Source organism: Canis aureus, chromosome 3 (genome assembly GCF_053574225.1).
Source record: "Canis aureus isolate CA01 chromosome 3, VMU_Caureus_v.1.0, whole genome shotgun sequence".
Lineage (NCBI taxonomy): Eukaryota > Metazoa > Chordata > Mammalia > Carnivora > Canidae > Canis > Canis aureus.
In genome coordinates, this window is record NC_135613.1 from 69,403,085 (window position 1) to 69,424,255 (window position 21,171).

At 57.3% G+C, this 21,171-nt stretch overlaps 1 protein-coding gene across 3 annotated transcripts in view; it reads right to left on the reverse strand.

Annotated features, from left to right (window-relative positions):
- Positions 1-5,631: 5,631 nt before the first annotated feature.
- DRD2 (dopamine receptor D2) overlaps positions 5,632-21,171 on the reverse strand; it is a 62,058-nt gene continuing 46,518 nt past the window's right edge. For 2 of the 3 annotated variants that reach the window (XM_077884558.1, XM_077884569.1), the window contains exons 2-8: positions 17,746-18,061; positions 13,528-13,637; positions 12,887-13,023; positions 11,551-11,741; positions 10,480-10,566; positions 8,632-8,959; positions 5,632-6,914 (exon numbers count right to left, since the gene is read on the reverse strand). In XM_077884558.1, coding sequence (XP_077740684.1) covers positions 6,721-6,914; positions 8,632-8,959; positions 10,480-10,566; positions 11,551-11,741; positions 12,887-13,023; positions 13,528-13,637; positions 17,746-18,030 — 1,332 coding nt within the window. In that variant the 5' untranslated portion in view covers positions 18,031-18,061 and the 3' untranslated portion in view covers positions 5,632-6,720. The remainder of the gene's footprint in view (positions 6,915-8,631; positions 8,960-10,479; positions 10,567-11,550; positions 11,742-12,886; positions 13,024-13,527; positions 13,638-17,745; positions 18,062-21,171) is intronic. The other variant, XM_077884579.1, reaches the window with a different exon arrangement.

Sequence of the window (21,171 nt, forward strand, 5' to 3'; positions counted from 1 at the left end):
GTTGGATGAGTGGGAGCCCCTGGGGGCTGGATGAGTGGGTGCTCCTGGGGGGTGGATGAGTGGGGGCTCTTGGGAGTTAGATGAGTGGGTGCTCCTGGGAGTTAGATGAGTGGGTGCTCCTGGGGGCTGGATGAGTGGGGGCTCCTGGGGATTAGATGAGTGGGGGCTCCTGGGGGTTGGATGAGTGGGGGCTCCTGGGGGCTGGATGAGTGGGGGCTCCTGGGGGTTGGATGAGTGGGGGCTCCTGGGGGCTGGATGAGTGGGGGCTCCTGGGGATTAGATGAGTGGGGGCTCCTGGGGATTAGATGAGTGGGGGATCCTGGGGGTTGGATGAGTGGGGGCTCCTGGGGGCTGGATGAGTGGGGGCTCCTGGGGGCTGGATGAGTGAGGGCTCCTGGGGGTTGGATGAGTGGGTGCTCCTGGGAGTTAGATGAGTGGGGGTTCCTGGGAATTAGATGAGTGGGGGGCTCCTGGGGGCTGGATGAGTGGGGGTTCCTGGGGGCTGAATGGGTGGGGGCTCCTGGGGGCTGAATGGGTGGGGGCTCCTGGGGGCTGGATGAGTGGGGGCTCCTGGGGACTACCGCAGGCAGCACTTGGCAGACTGTTCTGTCCTCCTACTCCCTGCTAGCTTCCTGGTCCATTCTCCTTGTTCTTCCTGAGACTGGGCCTTAGGCAAAACTGGTAGTTGAAAATACCCCTGGGAGTTGTGTCTTCCCCAGAACATGCTAGAGCAGGAAGGGGGAGCAGGGAGGGCTCCGTGCCGTGTTTGGCCTTCGCCCATTGAGGTCCATGTCAGGGGGGATTCTTCTGCATGCGCCAGAGAAGGGGTGCGAGGCTACATGTTCAAAGCCAAATGAACTCAGCTCAATCCATGGGAATGGCCAGGAGGGCGGCACATAGTGTCTGGCCTATCCTCCTGGAAAGAATTTGAGGGAAGACCTTGCAGAAAGGAATTAGAAAAAATAAAAGATGCTTTTGCACCTGTTGCCCTATAAGGGGCAGAGATCCCACAGACATGGGGTCAGGACTATCCCTGGGAATCATTTCAACTTACCAATTTGATGGTCCCAAGGCCAGACTGAGATTCCCAGACAACTGCTTTCTCTACCTTCTTCCTCCAAAAGTTAATAGAAGTAACGGTTTCAGGCCAGCTCTGGCCAACAGCCCTTGCATTGCCTGCCAGCACCTTCTCCCTTTTCAAGCCAACGCAAGGCAGACACAGACACACAGCATCCCCTTGCGACACAGCTGCCTTCTAGAGATTTCTGAGGGATGTTCAGAGTTGGATTTGGGTGAGGCCCTTGAAATTCCCAAGGAGATGGTCTCCACTTGAATTCCAAACCCTGTTTAGGGGAGTTTTTTGGGGGTGGTCAAGGATAGGAACTCCCTTGTTTCCTACTGGGCATCTCTACCTGGAGGTCTTACAGACCCCTTCCATTCAGTGTTCCATTCCCCCCCCTCCACGAATCTGTTTATCATCCTCTCACCCTCATTTTAGTTGAAGTCACCTGAACTCCTCACCCGAGAGTCATTCTAGACCAGGGCTGTCCAACAGGGCATCCCGGGAAGGTGGAGACCTTCTCTGTCTGCAGCCATTCCTAGGATGGCCACCGGCCCCACATGCTGCTGAGTGCCTGACAGGTGGCCGTGCAGCCAAGGGACCAAAGGTCTGATTTCAATCAACTTAAGTAGCCACATGTGCCTAGGAGACCACGCAGTCCCTAAGCTTCCTGCCCCTGCCCCTCATTCGGTCAGTTACCAGGCTGATGGGTCAGTCAGGAAGAGCTTTCCAGAAGGTATGTGTGTGGAAGAAGCATAGGGACACAGCAGAGAAGGGGCAGTGCCTGGGCTAGGCGGAAGGAGCCAGGGCACCAGAGGCTGGGGGTACAGGCAGCCCAAGCGCAGGTGGGGTGGGGGCCCTGATGCCCACCCTGGTTCCAGAACTTGGACCTTGGATGCAATGGAAGGGGCAGCAAGGAGCTGCTGTCACTTTCCGAGCAGAGGGAAGATCAAATCAGAGTGAACACCCTTCAGCTGTGTGCAGGGGGTGCAAGGGGTCCTCTGCTGGGGAGGACTCTGCTCTCCTGAGGCCAAGAGGACAGCGTTTGCTGTTGGGCTGCTCAGGAAACCCAGGTGTGCCAGCTGCAGCTCTGATCCTGTGAAGTCCCCTGCCCCTCCACAGGCCCCAAGGGGACCTCCTCCCTCCCCTTGCCTGACCCCCATCCTTCACCTCAGCTGCAGCACCTGACTCCCACTGCCCCCGAGGCACCAGGGAGGCTGCCTCCCTCTCTCTGCCCTCTCGAGGTCCCCAGGTCTCAGGAGGAAGCCAGGGGCAGGGTTGGGAGAAAGCCACAAGCAAGCTGGGTGGCCGTGCAGCACTTCCTGGGGATTTGGAGCTGCCCTTCCTCCAGCCAGGAGTAAAAGGCCTCTGGGCGCCCCCCACCCCAGTGGGGGCTCTACCCAACAGCACCTGCCCTGCCTCGTTTGTCAAGTGGCGGAGCTGGGATGGGGAGCTGTTCTTACCAGGTACCTTCTCTCCTCTCCCTGTACCTCGTAGCCCCACAAAGCCAGGGTGGAAGCCATCCCTTCTAGAGATGCTCTGCCCTCCCTGCAGGCTTCCTGCCTTCTAGACTCCCCAGAACCAGAGTCAGGGCATCTGATGGGCAGGAGAGGACGCTCAGGCACACGGATGACCAGACTGATCTGCACCTACTAAAGCCCCTCTAAGAACTACCCCCCTGCTCTGCACACCGCCCCCTCCTCTTTGCTCCGCAGCCCAAATGGCTCTCAGGCTATTCATAGGCACCCCAGGGCAACATCCTAAAAGACTGGTCCCAAATGCTTTTTTTTTCCCCATCTCTCCCCACTTCTGCAAAATTCTCCTCACCACACTAGCCTCCTCCAGCTGTTCTCGGGGCCGGTCAGGAAACAGGCAGAGCAGACCATGTAAGATGTAGATGTGGAAATCTTGGATTCAGAGGCCAGCCTGCCATCCAGGCAAGCAGCCTCCCTGTAGAGAGGCCTCCTCTATAACGGGGGACCCTACGGACAGAGGCCGGGGTTACAGGGAAGACAGGATCATGTGGGAGCCATTGGTCCCAGACATAGCCTGCATCCTGGGGCCCCGGAGGGCAGTGAGGCAGTACAACCCAGGGCTGGGCCACGCAGCCCCTGGGACAGGGAACGTGTGGGAAGGGAGCCCACACAGGTGGACACACTGCCCCCAAGGCAGGCCAGTCCTCAGTGCCCCTGATTGCAGATGACTGACCGCCTCTGTTCTGAAGCCACCAGGGAAGCAGGACAGGCAGTCACTTCTTTCGGGGGCCCCTACCCCCCCACCAGCCCTCCTGCCTGCACCAGTGCCCTGCCTACTTGCTCCAGGCCAAGGCACCCATGCCATTGCTGTCACCTACGTGACCCGTGCCCCACACCCAGCCGGCACTCTGCCCCTGGGAATGTGCAGCTTTGATAGTCGTTGCGTGATTGTTGGATTAACGCCTGTCACCCACCGGGCCGTGAGCTCCACAAGTACGGGGATCACATCCACGTTACTCCGGTTTCCTGCCTAGCACCTTGCCAGGGCCTGGAGCACAAGGGTCGCTCAAGAAAGATGCACTGAGGGCATCAACGGCTGGGTGGGTGGGTGGGTGGGTGGGCGGATGAAATGCGGTTCCTCCCGCACCACTCGCCTCCGGGGTCCCAGGCCATCTCCCCAGCCGGTGGCCAGACTCCTCCAGGACCCACTAGGGGAAGAGTAAGGGCCTGAAGCTTTGAAGACTTGCAGTCACACGGGGACACGCGGGAGGCTGTGCCTGGCCCGGTGCTTGTCACCAGGGTGGGGCGGGGGGGTGGCGGCTGTTAGACACCACCTGCTCTGAAGGCAGATCATGTATCAATGAAAAATCACTCTCCGGAGAAAGATGGGCACCGAGGTAGAAGCCCAGGGAAGGCAGGGGAGCAAGGGCAGAGGGCCGCAGCCACGTCGGGGCCTCCGGGGGGGAGCGGAGCCTGGCCACCCCCCTGGCACCGCACAGTTCCCGGGCCCACACCCATCCCTCTGCCCCTGAAGAGTCGAGGGGGGAGGGGGTGGAGCCGGCCCTCCCCCTGCCCACTCTAGCTGTCAATCTGCTGTCTGGCAGAAAGCCTCGAAGCTTCTGACAGCTGTGGGCAACTTTCCCCGGCCCCGCCTCCCGCCCCTGCCTGCCCTCTTCCCCTTCCTCGCCCTCGCCCTCGGTGCCCTTTCCAAACTGCTAGGGACCTGCCTCCTCTCCCTCGGCCTGCCTGCCTGCTGTCCCTCCTCCCTCCCGCCCTCCCTCCTTCCAAGCATCCTCTCTTTCTCTCTCCTTTGTCATCTCTTCCAGTTCTCACAGCTGAGAAACCTGTGTGACCTCCTAAGATTTCTAATGAGATGAGCTTTCAAGCTTCTGTCCAAGGCAAGATGAGTGTGGGGCGTGTGTCCGGGCGTGCACCTGCGGGTGCGGTGGCTGTGGGTTGGGCGGCAGCAGCCGAGGAGTCCCTGGGGTTTCTGGCCCCCCTGAGTGTCTGCCCCTTCCCCAAAGGGGTGGTCACTGGGTCATAGTGACGCCTCTTGAGCTGGACTAGGCCTGGTTTTGCCCAGCTTCTGGGATCTGGGTGCTCCTAGGGACAGAGCCTCTCCCTGGGGCTTGGTGCTACAGGCAGGTTCAGGGAGAAGATCAAAGTCCATAATTAAGTGTTCAGGGCAAGTTAAGTGCTCCAAACTTTGGTGCTAAAAATATTGTATTTAGCATGCAAATTATGCCCTGACAGCTCCCCAGAGGCTGAGCCCGTGGGTGCCAGCACCTTGTTTGTCATCATCACTGTTATTCGCCAGGTAGTGAGAATATTCCTCCTTCACTGGGTTGACTTAGATTTCATTTTTTTAAAAGCCAGATTTCTGTTTTCAGGGCAGTGCCAACTTGTGGCCCGGAAAGCTTGGAGCAACGACTATGATGGAGGCCAGAGAAGGGAGGCCTACCTGGGCCATGTCACTTGGGGCCTCCCTGCCTCCCCAACCTGCTCCAGAGCAAGGGGGTCCTGATGGGAGACGGAAGTCAGGGCAAGGGGCAGACGAGACCCAGACAGAGCCGGCGCCTGGAAGGCCACCTTTTCCACAAAGCTGTCTCTGCCCTGGTGGGCCGCGAGGGCTAAGGACCCTCAGAGGAAGGGGGAGGTGGCAAGTGGGGACAGCCTGGCTTCCCTGGCAGAGGGACGAGGGGAGCCCTGGGTGCGCTGTGGGATTCCCATTGGGAACGTCCTCCCCTCCCATCCTGGTTGGCAGTTGGGGCTCTGGATCCCCCGGGGGCAGGGCTGATAGTGTTCCTGTCTACTTGGGAGGGAGGCCAGGACCGGATGGGGGGGGAGGGGGGGAGGCAGGCGCACACACATCTTCTCCCGGGTCATCCTCTGAGCAGCGACCTCCCTCCTTCCCCACAGTGTCCACCCTGGTGGCCGTGGTCGGGGTCACCCTTTCTTGGAGGGGGGCTGCAGGAGGCCTCCCCGACTCTGATCCCGGCACAGACACCAGGGCTGTGGCTACACCTTCCGCGGAGGATGAAGGTGGGCGCAGTGCCCTGCCACCCAAGGGGCCTCGCATGGGACTCTTGTCAGAGTTTTATTAGTTCGGAGCATGTGTAGTGATGTTACAGAGTCTGGGGCCCAGGGGCTCCCCGAAGCTGCAGCCTCCCCTCCTCCCTCAGGCCGAGTGGCGGTCAGCAGCTCCCTTGGCCGAGGGCTCATCTAAGGCGGAGACAGTGGAAGGGAAAGGGGACTGGAGAGAGAGGAGGCAAAGGGGGAGAGAGAGTGGTTTTGTGGCAGGAGGCAGCCCCCAGAGGCCCTCCAGCACCCCGACCCAGGCCCCAGATGTGGTCACAAGCCTGCTGTCCCCGCCCGCTCCCAGGCAGGCCCAACAATTGCTACGAGAAGGGATGCAGAGTCTGTCGGGAGACGGCAGGGTGGGTTTGGGGGTGGCTCCTCTCCCCACAGACCTTCCGGGGGCCCTTCAAGACCAGAGTCCCTGCTGTCGGCAGGTATGGAAAGCACGTGGGTGCTGGAGCGAGGTGGGCCGGGGCGGGACCCACTGCTGTGGAAATAGAGGCTCCTGGGGGGCAGGACGGGGAGCAAGTGAAGATTTTTGGCTTGGGCTTCTCTGGGGTTCAGCCTGTGGGTCTGGTATTTACATGGGTCTCCCAGGACTGAAGCTGCCTGGGGCCTTGGCAAGAGCTCTGGCTCCCCCCGGGCATGGGCCTCGTGGGGTGTGAACTGTCCATCCCCACCCACCGCCCACCCCGGCATCGGCCTGTGAAGACCAAGCCAAACCTACCAGAAAGCACGGTCTCTGAGCCCCACCTCTGACCCCGGCAACCCCAGAACCCCACAGAAAGGTCGGAGAAGGCGGCTGCGTCTTTGGTGCCAAGGTGGGAGGGCCCAGAGGTGGGAGGGGGGCTCTGTGAGCTGCCCCTGAGCCAGGGGTCCGGCCCGAGGGCCGGCACCGTGCCTGGCTCCCTAGCACTACCCCGGCAGATGAGGGTGTGCGAGCACGGAGGGGCGCGGAGCCAAGCTAACACTGCAGGACCCGCCGGGGCAAAGAGAAGGCCTGGTCCGCCCTGCGCCCCCTCCCCTGTCCACGGCTCCCCGGAGCTGAGACCCGGCCGGCCTGGGCGGGGAGGCGGGAAGCAGGCTGCTGTGCAGGTGGGCAGCAGGTCAGCAGTGCAGGATCTTCAGGAAGGCCTTGCGGAACTCAATGTTGAAGGTCGTGTAGATGATGGGGTTCACGGCGCTGTTGACATAGCCCAGCCACGTGAAGGCGCTGTACAGGACGGGCGGGATGTTGCACTCACAGTGTATGTTCAGGATGTGGGTGATGAAGAAGGGCAGCCAGCAGATGATGAACACGCCTGGGGGAGAGGGCGGCGGTCAGGCGGGCCCCTGGGGCCAGGGGAGGCTGGGCTGGGAAGGCCCATACTCGGTGGGCACCAAGATTGGGTGCTACGGGCCCTGGCCCAGGAGCACTGCAGGAGGAGTCCCCATCTCAGACTCTAGAGCTGTCCCTGACACCCGTTTGCAGTGAAGGTCACTTTACGTCCCTCAGCCTTACTTTCCTCATCTGCCAAATGGGCATAACACCCACACCTACCCCTCTAGGGAAAGATGAGCTTGAAAACAAATCCATAAGGTTAACATTCTGACACAAGTAGTAGAAATGGAAATGTTTACTCTACTCTCTGGTCACCTTTGGGAACGTCTTCCTTCACACCTGGAAGTGGAGCGTGTGGTCATTGCAGCGTGGGATGCACGGTTTGAGCCCAAGTGACAAAAGGAAGAGTTAGGTACCCATCTCCCTCAGACTCCCTGGCATCTCTGTGGGGTAGACAGGGAACTGGGGCTCCCGAAGGCTCTGTGATGTACACAAGGCCACCCCGCTCATGAGTGACAAAGCCAGCCGAGCGAGACCTGAACTCCAGTTTATCGAGCCCCCCCGCCCCCTCCCATGGCCATGCTCTCGCTCCACCTTCCCCCAGGCCTTGGAGGCCACCACTTGCATATTCCTGCATCGGGATGCTCTGACCTAGACTGACCACCCCCCACCCCACTGGCTTTGTCTGCCTGACTCAGGACCTGCTGCCCCAGTGGGCCCCTCGGTATGGAGGCATTGTGAGCACAGAGTGCCCCACAAGCACCCTAGGAGTCCCCAGGACCACAGCGAGACCCCATGGACAGAAGCCACAGGCCCGGCTCTCACCCCCAGCCCGGTGACCAAGGATCTGTCCTTTAACCTGCCGTGACTCAGTGCATGCATTCACAAAAGCAGGGAGGTAACACCTGTCCCACTCACATCACAGGATTGGTGGGAGGCCCAAGGGGATGGTGAGTGTGGCAGGGTGTCCCATGAGACCTTGGTGCTAGAGGGCAGGGAGAGTCACAGCAGCCCCTCCTGTGCCCACCACCCACGTCAGCCCAGCCTTGTGTTTTGACTCCAGTCCTGGTTTTCTAGGAGACTTTTATTTGAAAGCCTTGGCTGGCTGATGGAGACACACCCTCCTCCAGAAGGACCCCCCTCCCAGCCCTGTTTCTCTGTTCACAGCTCTGGTCCCACGGGGCCTTGGTTGAGCTGGGGTGAACTGAATTTCCCACTCCTCAACAACTAAACCACCCTGATAACACTTGGCTGTGTGCACCGCTTTGCCCTTTAGGAAATGCTTTCTTTCACCTTTGTAAACCTTTGACCACAGCAAACAACCCTGAGAGCTAATCTGCTGCTGAGGGGACTTCAGAGAGAGAAAGTGACTTGCTTAGGATCTCGGGGTTCTGGGGGTCACTATGGTATCTCAACCTCACAGACTCTGAGGTCAGACTCCCTGAGTTTAAATCATAGGTCTTCCTTGATCACGTTATATGCCCACTCCAAACCTCAGTTTCCCCGTCTGTAAAATGAGCATTAATTAGAGAATCTACTTAATGGCCTACGTCAATGGGTGCGGCCTGCAATCTGAGAAAGTGCCCTTCCCGAGGCTCACCGGCCATGGCTAGGAAGGGGATGGCAGGTAAGGGGACCCAGAGTGATGGGTCCTTTCCTCGGTAACGGTGGGACAGAGCTGGGCCGGCCCGACTCACCGAGAACAATGGCGAGCATCTGAGTGGCTTTCTTCTCCTTCTGCTGGGAGAGCTTCCTGCGGCTCATGGTCTTGAGAGAGGTCCGGGTTTTGCCATTGGGCATGGACTGGATCTCAAAGATCTTGGCAATCTTGGGGTGGTCTTTGGCATGCCCATTCTTCTCTGGTTTGGCGGGGCTGTCGGCAGTGCTGTGGAGGCCGTGGTGGGACGGGTCGGGGAGGGTCAGCTGGTGGTGGCTGGGTGGTATGGGACTGTACCGGGTCCTCTCGGGGGGGCTGGTGCTGGACAGCATCTCCATCTCCAGTTCCTGGGCTCGGCGGGCAGCCTCCTGCACGGAGGCAGAGAGCTCTGGGTAAAGCCAGGCAAGTTCTCAGGCATTAGCCACTCAGCCTCACCGGGTGCCCCTGGCCCTCCCCTATCCTCCTTTAGAGACTCCTACAAACATCACGGGTCACTCTGCCAGAGAGACAATGAGGATAATCACCGGGAGGCAGGAATAGTCTGGGACTAGGACCCAGGACCCACGGCAGCCCCTGCCTGCAGGTCATCCCCACCCCTGTCCCAGAGCCTCATTAACTCCATAAGCATTTGTGGGAACTTAGTACCACAACACTTTCCTCTCTTGTTAACTGAGCAACACATACCGAGCACCAGCTAAGGACCGAGCTGGCTGCTGGGAATACATCACTGGTTGATGTTCGGTGCCTCCTTCCAGGAGCTCCTGTTCTAGCTGCATAGAGGGCACCCCTCTTCTCCCTGCAGGGCACCTGCACCCTCACTCACACGTGGGTTCCACATGTTCCTCCTAGACCAATCTGGGTGCCAAAGAGCTAACCCCTGAGTCCCCCATCTTTCCTGCTGGGCTGACCTGGGGACCCTGCTGGCGGTCCACTCACGGGCTTCCAGGTTCTTCCCTGCCTTGGGGTCTCCATCTGAACATCCAAAGTGCAGCTTTGCTGTGTGCCTGGGTGGTGTAACCCTAGCCCAGTCCCGAGTCCCTGTTGGGAACCCATCTCATAAAATGACTCCCTGGGGTCCTGCCCTTGCCCTGCAGGTGGACAGTGGGGGCCCTGCTTCCTGGGGACACCCGACTTGGACTTCGTGTGTGGCCCTGTGTGGGCTCCCTGTCCCAGCCAGGGATGAGACCCCTGCTGCTTGAACCCTGATGCTCCCATCGCTGGGCAGAGCCTGGGGTCGGCTGTGATTCTGCGTCTCTGGGCTCCACTTACAGGCTGCACTTCCCCACCAGCCCTGGGGTTACTCGGCTCCCTGCCCTTCCACCCTGCCCCCCATGCCCTGCCTCCAGCCCCAGAAACCGCCTGTAGGAGCCTAGCACAGGCAAGTGGGAAGAATGGCGGATGTGTGGATTTCGGAGTCGCATGGGTTTGGGCTCAAATACACATTATCTTACTAACTAAATGTCTTGCCTTGGGTGAGTTACCTTCCCTCTGTGAGCCTGTTTGCTCTTCTTTAAAATTAAAATCAATAAGCCTAATAAGACCTATCTCTCAGGGTCGCTGTGAGGATTTGATGAAATAATAGGAACATGGCGGGTGTTCAATGAATGGTAATAGCCATTCTTCTTATTTTTCTTATCTTATGGCCGAGTCCTCTCTCCGAACCACCTCCTTGTGCTGGGAGTGCCTATCTGTGCCTTGCAGAACTGAGCCGTCTTGCTGCGTGCCTGCTTGTGACTTGTGCATGGGGAGTCTGGTCTCTGCTGAAGCTAAGTGGGAGAGCCTGGGAGGTGCTCCTCCCTTTGACCAGCTGGTGAGCTGAGAATCATGGTAGGTGGGTTTCCCTAGGGGCAGAAAGACCTGGCTCTGGGTCCCTGACCTGAGCACTTACCACTCTCCGCCTGTTCACTGGGAAACTCCCATTGGACTTCATGATAACGGTGCAGAGTTTCATGTCCTCAGGGTGAGTGCAGTTGCCCTGTGGAGTGAGCCAGGACACTGGTCATGATGGGCAGGGGCCGGGGACAGACACCCGACATGCAGTAGTCAGGCTGGGCACAGGGGCTCCCAGAAGGGCAGAGTAGGTGGGTATGGGCCAGGGGAGGCAAGAGTGAAGGTTGGTACTATGATGAAAGATCGTGGGCAGGACAAAGGCCAAAGAGGTCCTGGTTTTCTGGGCACGTGCTAGGCATGCTCGTATCCCTCTCACACTGAATCCTCAAGACCACGCTGAGAGGTTGGCATTAGGACTCCCATTTAACAGATGAGAAAACTGAGGCTCAGAGAAGTTAAGTAACTTGCCCTAGGTCACTCAACAAAAAGGTGAGAGTGCCAGGCCTTGAACCTGTGTCTAACCCCAAAACTCTGGTTCCTTCCACGCCCCCACACTGTCTTCCTCAGGGATGACTGAGCAGAGGGGAAAATTCACAAGACATAAGGGAGTGGGGAGAGAATGAAAGAAAGGCAGAGGAGAGGAGGGTGAAAGAGCCAGGGAGGAGGGAGGAGGTGTGCATGGAGGGGAGGACAGGGACCCAGGAGGAGGGAGGAGGTGTGCATGGAGAGGAGGACAGGGAGCTGGGGTGGGGGGGCGAGAGGAGGTGTGCATGGAGGGGAGGAGGAGGAGGTGGAAGGTACTGGAGAGGGCGGGAAGCACAGAGCAAGGACAGGGAGAAGAGAGGGGCACAGCCAGGAAAGGACAAGTGATGGGGAAAGGAGGGTTTCAGACACAGATCTAGCCGACTTCTCCTCCCCCCAGGTGGCATCCGCCTCTGGCCCCCCCCTTCCCGCTCCTAGAGACTCACTCCCTCCGCTGAGGTCTGAGCCTTGGACTGGGCCCTGCCCTGGTGCTGGGAACCCCCTCCCTGGACCCTCACCCACCCACCAGGCCCACCCATCACAGGCCAGCCCTCTCCGTCCTGAGGGGGTCAGGGAGGGCACTGGAGGGCAGGAGGGATCTGGGGACCTTGAGTGGGGCCTTCAGGTTGGCCCTGAAAGCCCGGCTGCTACGCTTCGTGTTGACCCGCTTGCGGCGCCTGCGGAGGACGATGTAGATCTTGATGTAGACCAGCAGGGTGACGATGAAGGGCACGTAGAAGGAGACGATGGAGGAGTACACCACGAATGCGGGGTTGGCGATTATGCACTCGTTCTGGTCTGGGGGGAGAGCCAGACGGGATGTCAGCAGCCGTGGGGCGTGCAGGCACCACCACCACCGCAGACTGTCCCCTCCTCCTCCGCGGGACCTAGCCCAGCCATGTGACAGAGTACGCCTGGGGGTCTGAGGTCGCCTGGAAATGCTAGATGGAAACGGACCCACGGTGTAAACCGGTGACTGAAAAGTAGACCCTGAGCGAGAAGCCAAGCTGCGTCCAAGCTTTCCCACTCATATTCCCCCCTGACTTCAGCGTTAGTTTTGCCATCCACCGACACCCAAGTGGAGCCGGAGTGTTCAGAAAAAAATAACAAGAAAATTATTTTCAAAGAGTGAACCCTTATTGTAGGCCTTCCTGTGTACTTGGGGGCCGTCTACCACCTCCCAGGTTTAGAACAAGGTAACTCGGTCCCGTTTGCTGAACTCACCTGTGCTCCAGTGCGCTGCCAATGCCCTCCTGGTTTACCAGATGTCTGTCCTCTACCTCAGGGCCTCTCCAGACAGATCTGAGCATATCAGGCCCTACTCCCGCTCCTTGAAATTCCCACAGAGTCAGATTGCAAGGCTTCCCTGTGTCCTGCCCTGTAACAGTCTCCGAGGTACCCCTGCATGGCCTCTATGCCCCGCCAGCAGGCAGGCAGGCACAACCCCTCCTCTGCCTCAGACGCACAGGACAGGCGCCCTGAGCTAGCTCCTGCTCGAGTCTACCTTTCCTGCTTCAGGTAACTCAGGTCTGTGCTGGGCAGGGCCAGCCCTTGGGCTGCAGCCTCCTTACACAAATACCATTGCTGGGGGTGGGGGGTGAGGGTGGTGGATGGGGCCCAGTAGTTGCCACCCATGAGTGTGTACACACACACACACACACACGTACACATGTGGTTTGTGCGGCTGTCTGACTTGCTTCAATTTAATAAACAAAGTTGAAAATGGCCAGACATCCTCCCGAGTCATTATCCCCACTCCTCACCCAACTCTATCAGGCCCAAGCTACTGTTCCTCTCCGGCCCACCCAGGTACACTCAGAGTCAGGCTTGGCCAGGGGGATAGGGCCCGGCCTCAGTCCCTATCTCTGCATCAGGGGCTCAGCTCCCTTGGGGCCCTGTGCACGGGGCCAGTGGAACCCCAGGCAGACAGAGGCAGGACTCACCTGTGTTGTTGAGTCCGAAGAGCAGTGGGCAGGAGATGGTGAAGGACAGGACCCAGACGATGGCGATCATGACAGTGACTCGGCGCTTGGAGCTGTAGCGGGTGTTGTAGAGCATGGGCATGGCCACAGCTGTGTACCTGCGGGGGCGCAGGGCGGGGGACCTTAAGTCTGGGTGCAGGCCCAAGGACCCCTCATTCCACAGCACATATACACCAGAGACACCTTGTGCCTTAGGGAGTGACAGTTGTCACCTCCCTGAGGTCTTCCTGTCAATCTCTCCTGTCTCCTGCCCCAGCTCAGACAGCCAGGGTGCACAGGTGCAGTTTCAAGGGTGCTGTCAGAACTGAGTTTTCTCTTCTCTACCAGCCACTGGGTACCTTTGGTAGCATCTCCATCCGGAGGATGGCCTCTCTTTAGGAGGTCTGTACTGTCCCAGACACATGTGCACCTACACACATGTGCAGATATGCATGAGGAGATATGTGTGCACACTCACACACATATATGCACGCACAAACACATGGGCCCGAGGACACACGGTCAGCCGTACAGTATCAGAGAGATCCTGCCCCTGAAGGAGAGACAGGGAAGCCTGAAAAGTGAATGGCCTGGGTCCCCTTTCCCACCCTAGCTGGGCTCACCTGTCAATGCTGATGGCACACAGGTTCAGGATGCTTGCCGTGCACATCATGACGTCCAGAGTGACAAAGATGTCACAGTGAATCCTGCTGAATTTCCACTCACCTACCACCTGGGGACAAAGCACCATAATGGGTGGACGGCAGAGGGGGAGATGAGCCCAGGCCCTATAGCGGGGCTCTCCTTCCTGGGGCAGATGGGGCCTCAGGCTCGGCAGGCAGCTGTGGGAATCTGTGAGTCTCCAGCTGGGGCCCGGGGGAGAAGTGGGCCAGCGAAGGGGAGTTCGAGGCCCTCGCTCCTGGTCCCCTCTCCTCCTAGACACATAACGCCACTTTGTGCCAAGGACTGGGCTAGAAGATGAGCACCTTCAACTGAGTCTCTCAACTTTCCGCCTTCATGTGTAAAACAGCCCAGTGATCAGCCTGCAATCCCATGCTACCAATGGGGAAACTGAGCCTCAGAGAGGGGCAGTGACTTGCCCCAGGCCATTTAGCTCAACTTCTGATCCTGCCGGGCCCAGGTTCCTGGGGGAGCTCCCTCAGAGCCAGGGCGCAAACCTGTCTGTTAAGGACAGCTGTGAGGACCAAGGCTCAGAAACCGAGAAGACGGCGCTACTCTTGGTCAGACCTGGAGAGTGAGGGACAGAACATGGGGACTCGAGCTGTGGGAACCCGGGGGGGGGCGGGTGGCAGGACAGAGGTGCTGTGCCCATATATCCTGTATGATGGGAATGAGGAGGCCCGCTCCCCTCGAAAGCATCCTGCATCCTTCTCCCCCTTGCACACACACACTCCCTCCCCCCTTACACACACCTTCATGCCTCCTGTTCACACACACGGGTGCACACACTCACACGGCAGGCTGGCCCTGGGCAACTGGGGAAGTTCGGGGCACCCTGGGTCTGAGCACAGAGTCGAGACGGGGAGATACATCCGGGCCTTCTCCCAGCAGGAGACAAAGGAGCAGGGCAGCGGCCTCCCAGGGCCTGGGGCTGGGCAGGCCCCACTTCACCGCACATCACGGCGCGGGCTGGTGCGAACGTGCTCGTTCTCTGCACTGCCCCTTCTTTTCTGCTCCCTGGCATGAAACCAAACGTTGCCACTTAAGCTCCGTGACAGGAACTGTGGCCGTTGTTCTCGGGCATGAAGAAACAGCAGCTCGCCCCAACAGGAAGTCACCTTCTCTGGGCTCCCGTGGCCCATACCAGGGCCCATCCCACGTGGCAACACAGGGCTCCCCAAGTTGCAGGTCTGGACGGCGGGGGGGGGGGGGGCGGGTAGGGAGCTTCCCAGTGTAAACAGCACCTCCCATTAGGGCACCGCTGGGAGGGCCCCAGGCCCACCTGGTCCACCCTCCACCTTGAAGCCCTCCTAGACTAGGACCTCAGGGCTGCTTCTGTGTCCCCGGGGATCCAGGTCTGAGATACTTGGGCCCTCTTCCTAGTCCTCTTCCCTCTTCCCTGCCTTTCTTCTTTCCCATAGACACTCACGAGCAGTTTACTACGTGCCAGGCTCTGCCCTAGACTCTGGGGTGCGGTGGTGAACAGCACTGGCATAGTCCCTGCCTTTAGGGAGCTCTCATCCCCACCCCCAGAGGCCTTTCTGGAGCTCAGAAGAAGGGAGGGTTTTCCTCCACACTCCTGGGGGCAGCTGACTCAAAGACTCAAGAGAAATTGTTGGCAGCCACCTACACCTACTATGGGCATGTGGGCATCTCACGCTCGCACAAGACAGGGTTGCTGTGCCCGTTCATGGGCGAGGGACCTGAAGCTCAGAGGGCTCCCCCAGCAAGTGTGCAGCAGGGCTGGGATTGAAGCACGGTCTTCAGGTAGCACATCCGATGCTCTCTCATAAACTGTCTTGGGAAGGATCATTTAGCTTGTCAAAAGAGGAGATAATTATGTCAAAATTACTCAATGTACATAAAGCATGAAAGGAGAGATTGTCGTTGCAAAGAGGGACCGACCTGGAGGCAGAGAACAAAGTGGACTTCCCATGATCACCTGGTGATCACCAGGTTTGCTGGTGTGACTCCAGGGCTGTGTCTCTGCACCTTTGGGCACCACTTTACTGACCTCGTTGTTCACATGAAGCTGAGCCCTGCAGGGTGGGCCATGAGCTAGCTCGGTGAAATCCTAATAACTGGCTTCTATTAAGCACTATGTGTCAGGCACTGTCCCAAACATTTCACACTCAGCTCTATGGATGGTGCTAGGCCAACGATAAGGCTTCTACCCCTTGAAAGTTCCAGCCAGTGACACCCCCTCACTCAGCAGCTTTGCACACTTCTTTTCTCAGGCTGGAGTGTAAGCGCCTTGCTCCCTCCTCTGGATAATTCTTCTGAAAGCATCACTTCTTCCTGCAGGACCGCCTTGTCTCCACAGTCACCCCCATCGCGTTCCCACATCCCCTGTGGGGACTGCTCTGTTGTCACCTCCATCAGACTGCACTACAGTGGTCCTATCGGGTCTTCATCGATGGCAGGCAGTGCCCCGAGGATGCCATAGGACAGGGAAGTGCTCAATACCTGTTGAATGAGTAAACAAGTGCGACCTTGGTGTGTTCCCTTCTCAGTCTCATCTACCCCTCTGGAAAAGGCACACAGTCAACCCTCACCTCACAGAGTGGGGAGGCTGAAATGCAGACAAGTGACCCTGGTTCTTTTCTCTCGGGACCTTCTCCAGATGGAAGGTAGTAGAGTTGGGAATTGGAACTGGTCCTCCCACTGCAAACCAGCGTGCTTTCCATATGCTGAGCAGAATAAATCACGCACATCCAGTCCCATGCTAGACATGCACGGGGAGGCCATCAGACAGGACGTGGATGGATGGAGTCTGGTGGCCCTCACAGGCATGGGAGTCATGGAGGAAGGGGACGCCTGGCCTCTGGCATCTGTAGATTTTATGTCTGTTGTTTGCTTCCTTTGGGTTCTCCCTTAACATCTGTTTTGAGTGTTCCAGCCTGTTTGGGCTGTGCTAAAGGAACCCAGGGGGGTGATGACAGCAACATACGGAGGAGACACAGGGAGCCCCCAGGCAGGGAGACTGGGAGAGATACCACTTTGGACTGGGCTCCCCTCCTCACTTCAGCTTCTCCTTCTAGATGTCTCCTCTGCTCAAGCCTACAGAATTTCATGCTTTCCTTTAAAAATGGAGGAGCCTTCCCTCCCAGCCAGATTTTACCTCCATGGCACAGGTAAATCCCTCTCTCGCCCAGGCGGGAAGGTAAACTGCCCAGTGATGAGTGACCTCGATTCCCAAACTCCACCCCAGAGTCCTAGGCTGAGAAAGGGGCAGGATCCAGAACCCAGACCCCAGCCCCTGCCACATCTGCCTGTCAGCTCTGGAAAGTGTCCACCAGGAGGTGGCTCCACACTTAGGGACGCAGTTAGTGGTTTCTCCCCTTGCTGTGCGATCGGAGCAAAAACAGGCAACCTCTCAAAGCTTCTGTTTCCTCCTCCGTACACTGAGAATAGTCTCAACTCCCAGGATTAACATGAGTGCTGAGTCCGTGTCTGCGAAATGCCTGGCGTGGTGCCTGGACCACAGCGGGGACTAGCTACTCTCTGTTCGGAGATGCAGAGCTGGGCTCTGTCCTGGGCCAGCCCTTGGTGACCTTGCTGAGCAAAGGGCCTGCGGCACAGCCCACACGGAGACCCCTGCCTGTGGATCCCAGACATGGGCTCTAGACCAAATGGGGGGAGGGGGGAGGGATAAGGAGCACACACAGCAGCAGCTTCCACTTTTGAAGTGGGAAGAGGGAACAGGAAGCTTCTGGTCTGGAAGCATGAACATCTCCCTTCCTTGAGGATACTCCTCAGTTACTCCCATTTCCAGCATGATCTAATGAACCTACCGGGGCCAAACAGGGTTCCAGCTGGGACCTGCCAGCGGCATGATCTCTCTGACCACCAGGGTCACCACCTGTGAAATTGGTGTTCGTGACATGGTGACCTCGCAGGGCTGCCCTGAGGGCTACACGGGGAAAGCTGGGCATGGAGGACTTGGCAGGAGGTGTGGCACTTAGCAAGCACTCTCAAGCTGGTAGTTGCGATTGTCAAGGAACAAGCAGCCCATTTTATAAGGAGAAAAACTGAGCCCAGAGTGGAGGAAGAGGCCAGGCCAGCTGAGAAGGCACCGGGCAACTTGTTGGCAGGAACCAGCGCAGAGCCTGGACTCCAGGCCCCCGGGCAGCTCCTTCCAGGCGGGGGTGCAGACCTACCTCCAGGTAGACAACCCAGGGCATGACGAGCGTGGCCACCAGGAGGTCGGCCACGGCAAGGCTGACAATCAGGTAGTTGGTGGTGGTCTGCAGCGCCTTCTCGCGGGACACGGCCATGCACACCAGCACATTGCCGAAGACGATGATGAAGATGAGCAGGGTAAGCAGCATGGCATAGTAGTTGTAGTGGGGCTTGCCGGGCTTTCCTTCGGACCCGTTGAAGGGCCGGCTCCAGTTCTGGCTCTCCAGATCATCATCGTACCAGGACAGGTTCAGTGGATCCATCGGGGCAGCGGGGCCACTGGGTGGCCAGGCTCTGGTCAGGGAAAATGGACACGGGGACACAGGAAGTGAGTAGGAGGACCTCCCAAAGCGTGCTGCCTCCCGTGGAAAGCTCCAGAGCTGAAATCAACCACCGGCAGTTAGTAGACTTCTCCAGCCTCAGGATTTTCAGTTCTGTGTCAAGCAATTTTCTCAAAACATTAGAGCCTGCTGCCACTATTCTACTGGCAAGTTCTTGCAGATGGCAAAACAAATGAGCAAGTATAGTGTTTTTTTTTTTTAAGTATAATAAAATAAATGAGCTTGAAAAGAGCTGATCACTCATTTATCTATTTATTCAACAAACACTTTGTAAGCACATCCCATGCACCACACAACTGAGACAAGTTAGCGAGGACTTCCAGCTTCTAGAGACACGAGTGGGACTATGCATCCATCCGTTTTTGATTCTATAAATATTACTGAGCATTGCTCTATGTAGTGCTAGAAACACGGGCAGGAACAAAATAGACATGGTTCTCTCGCTCACATTCTAAAAGAAACAACAGCCAGTAAATCAATCAGGCAGTTACACCTCTAAGCAGTGGGCCCTAGGAAATGGAATGCAGTAGAGACACAAAACCTAGTTTAAGAATTGAAAGAAGACTTTCCAGAGGAAGTGAAGTTTGGCAGACACTCGGAGGTGTGTAGGAATTAGCCAGGGGAAGAGCTGAGAGCCCAGGGAAGGGTCTTGACACAAGAAGCAGCATAGCAAATGATAGAGCAAGAGAGCGGGCACCCAGTGGAAGGCTAGAGGAGATTCATCCAGGACAGCTGAAGCCCAGAGGGACTTGGCATGAGCTAAACGGATGGGGGACGGTGCGGGTGCCACAGCAAGATCCTAGAAAGCCTTACAAGTCATGCTAGATTTGACCCTGAGGGCAGTGGGAACCTTGTGATCAGATATGGCTCCCACACAGAAGGTTCCAACTGCTGTATAGTGGATGGAAGGGTGTGGCTATAGGAGCCCAAGGAGGAGATGATGAGCTTCTGCAAGAAAACCCCGAGGACTTCCTGAAGGTGGTGCCATTTGAGATACATAAAAGGAGCAATCAGCCAGGCCAACGGAGTTTGGGAGGCATTGCAACTAGAGAGAGGACAACACAGTACCAGACAACAAACAATTCTGTTTGGCTAAAAACGTAGGGCACGAGGCGGGGAAGGGGATGAAGCTAGAGGACAATTCATAGGCCAGATTGGGTCTCATAACCTGACCGCTCAGGTTCATAGGAAGGACCACTGGGCTGGTGTTTTAGAAAAGTGGCTGCTGCAGTGTAGGGGGACCTTAGGGGGGGGCAGGCTGTGGCTGTAATTCAGGTAAGAGACAGTGGCGGTCTGAATGAGGGTGGCAGAAACGAGAATGGAGAGGTGTTCAGAATCAGTAGTAACTTGTAAGTCAGTTCCGTGGAATTTGGTCACTGGGTAGATGTGGGATGAGAAAGGCTGGGGGGAAATGGGGAGAGAGGGTGTAGAGGAGACTGCCTTTCTGCCTTGGGCTCTGCAAGGCTGGAGGTGCTGCTCACTGGGAACGGCAAGCAGAGAGCCTGAGCGGCAGACTCGAGATGCATCGGGCATTGATGAGCTTGACAGCCTGTGTTTTGGTTGTGATTGGAACATAATGCACAGATAATACAGCCGGCTTTCCTGCTAACAAAAGTGTTCCTATTTTACATGACGGAATTAAGCTTATCAGTATTTCAAGGCATTCCACACAAAGCATCGTGACTTCCAGGTGCTTTGCTACCTGCAGGGGTTTGAAATCCACTAGTTTATGGGATGAACGTGGTACCGGGTCCAAATCAGGGAGGGGGGCACACCAGCTGCCACGGGTCAGAGGGGCCTTTGCAGACGGGTCTGCCCACCTTACACCCTCATCCTTGTCTGACGCACCTGCTCCGCTAGCTCTTAGCAGGAGTGTGGATGGTGTCCCACCCAGCGCCACCAGTCTGGAGTCTCTGGGGAAGGCAAAATGCCTAATTCCACATGGGGTGACGTGAAATGACACCCGTGCAACAGATCTTCCAGCTTGAGGTGGTGAAGCGCGGGTCAGAGTGACACTGCAGACACATCCCTTCCTCTTCTCAGTTGGAGCACAGAGTGGGGGAGCTGCACACGTGCATGGGTCAGGAGACAGGGGCTGCCCCTGCCCTTCAGTTTCTCAGTTAGGATCTAGTGGGCCTGCTGGGCATCAGGCAATGTGCCAGGCATGGCTGGGGGCCTGGAGACCTGGAGGCCTACTTCCCCCAGGGTTCCTGAAGGTTCTCTCTGCGATCTGGCTTCATATACCTGCAGAGGACTTGATAGCTTGCTCCAATACATATACATATCATATAATAGATATATTATCTCATTTATCCTCAAAACAACCTCTAAGGCTTATAATTACTATCCCCACTCAACAAATGGGAAAAGTCTTTGGAAAACTTCTCTTCCCTTCCCAATGCTTGCCTAGACCCTACACGTCCTTCAAAGCAAGGCTTACACAGAATCCTCCTGCCCTGGATCCATCTGATACATTACAGAAAGAATGAGAAAACCTGGGAAATCCTAAATGCCTTGGAGACCCTATTAATATCTTGGTGCAGGATTTTCTCCCAACCCCCAGAGCCAGCCACAGCCCCTACCATATCCTCAGCACCCTTCCTACCTGGGGCTGATATCGCTCACAAGTAGGGGTTGTCTGTAGGGGCTACCCCTCACACAACACCAAGTGGAGCAGGAATTCAGCAAACCCAGCCCTAGAGATGAGGTACTCTAGCCTGAGAGAGACAAGTATAAGTATATAAGGTATCTCCACCTTTACTAGGTCCAGGGTCTTGGCCAGACTGCTTGGCTTTTTCCAAGTCTCAGTTTTCCAACCTCTAAAATGGGAATAGCAATTACTGTTGTGCAGATGAAGTAAGATGATGCAGGTATGGCCAGCGCAGGTAAACTCCCTAGGATTGTGAACTTCACAAATCAAAAGCAAAGGAATTAAAACAAACAAACAAGCACTCAGGCAACAAGCCCGAGGTTCCTGGAGGTGAAGTGACTGTACTATCCCAGTGCAGTCCATTAGGGCCAGCGTTGCCCTGGCATCCTGCTGTTTACACCATGCTACCTCCG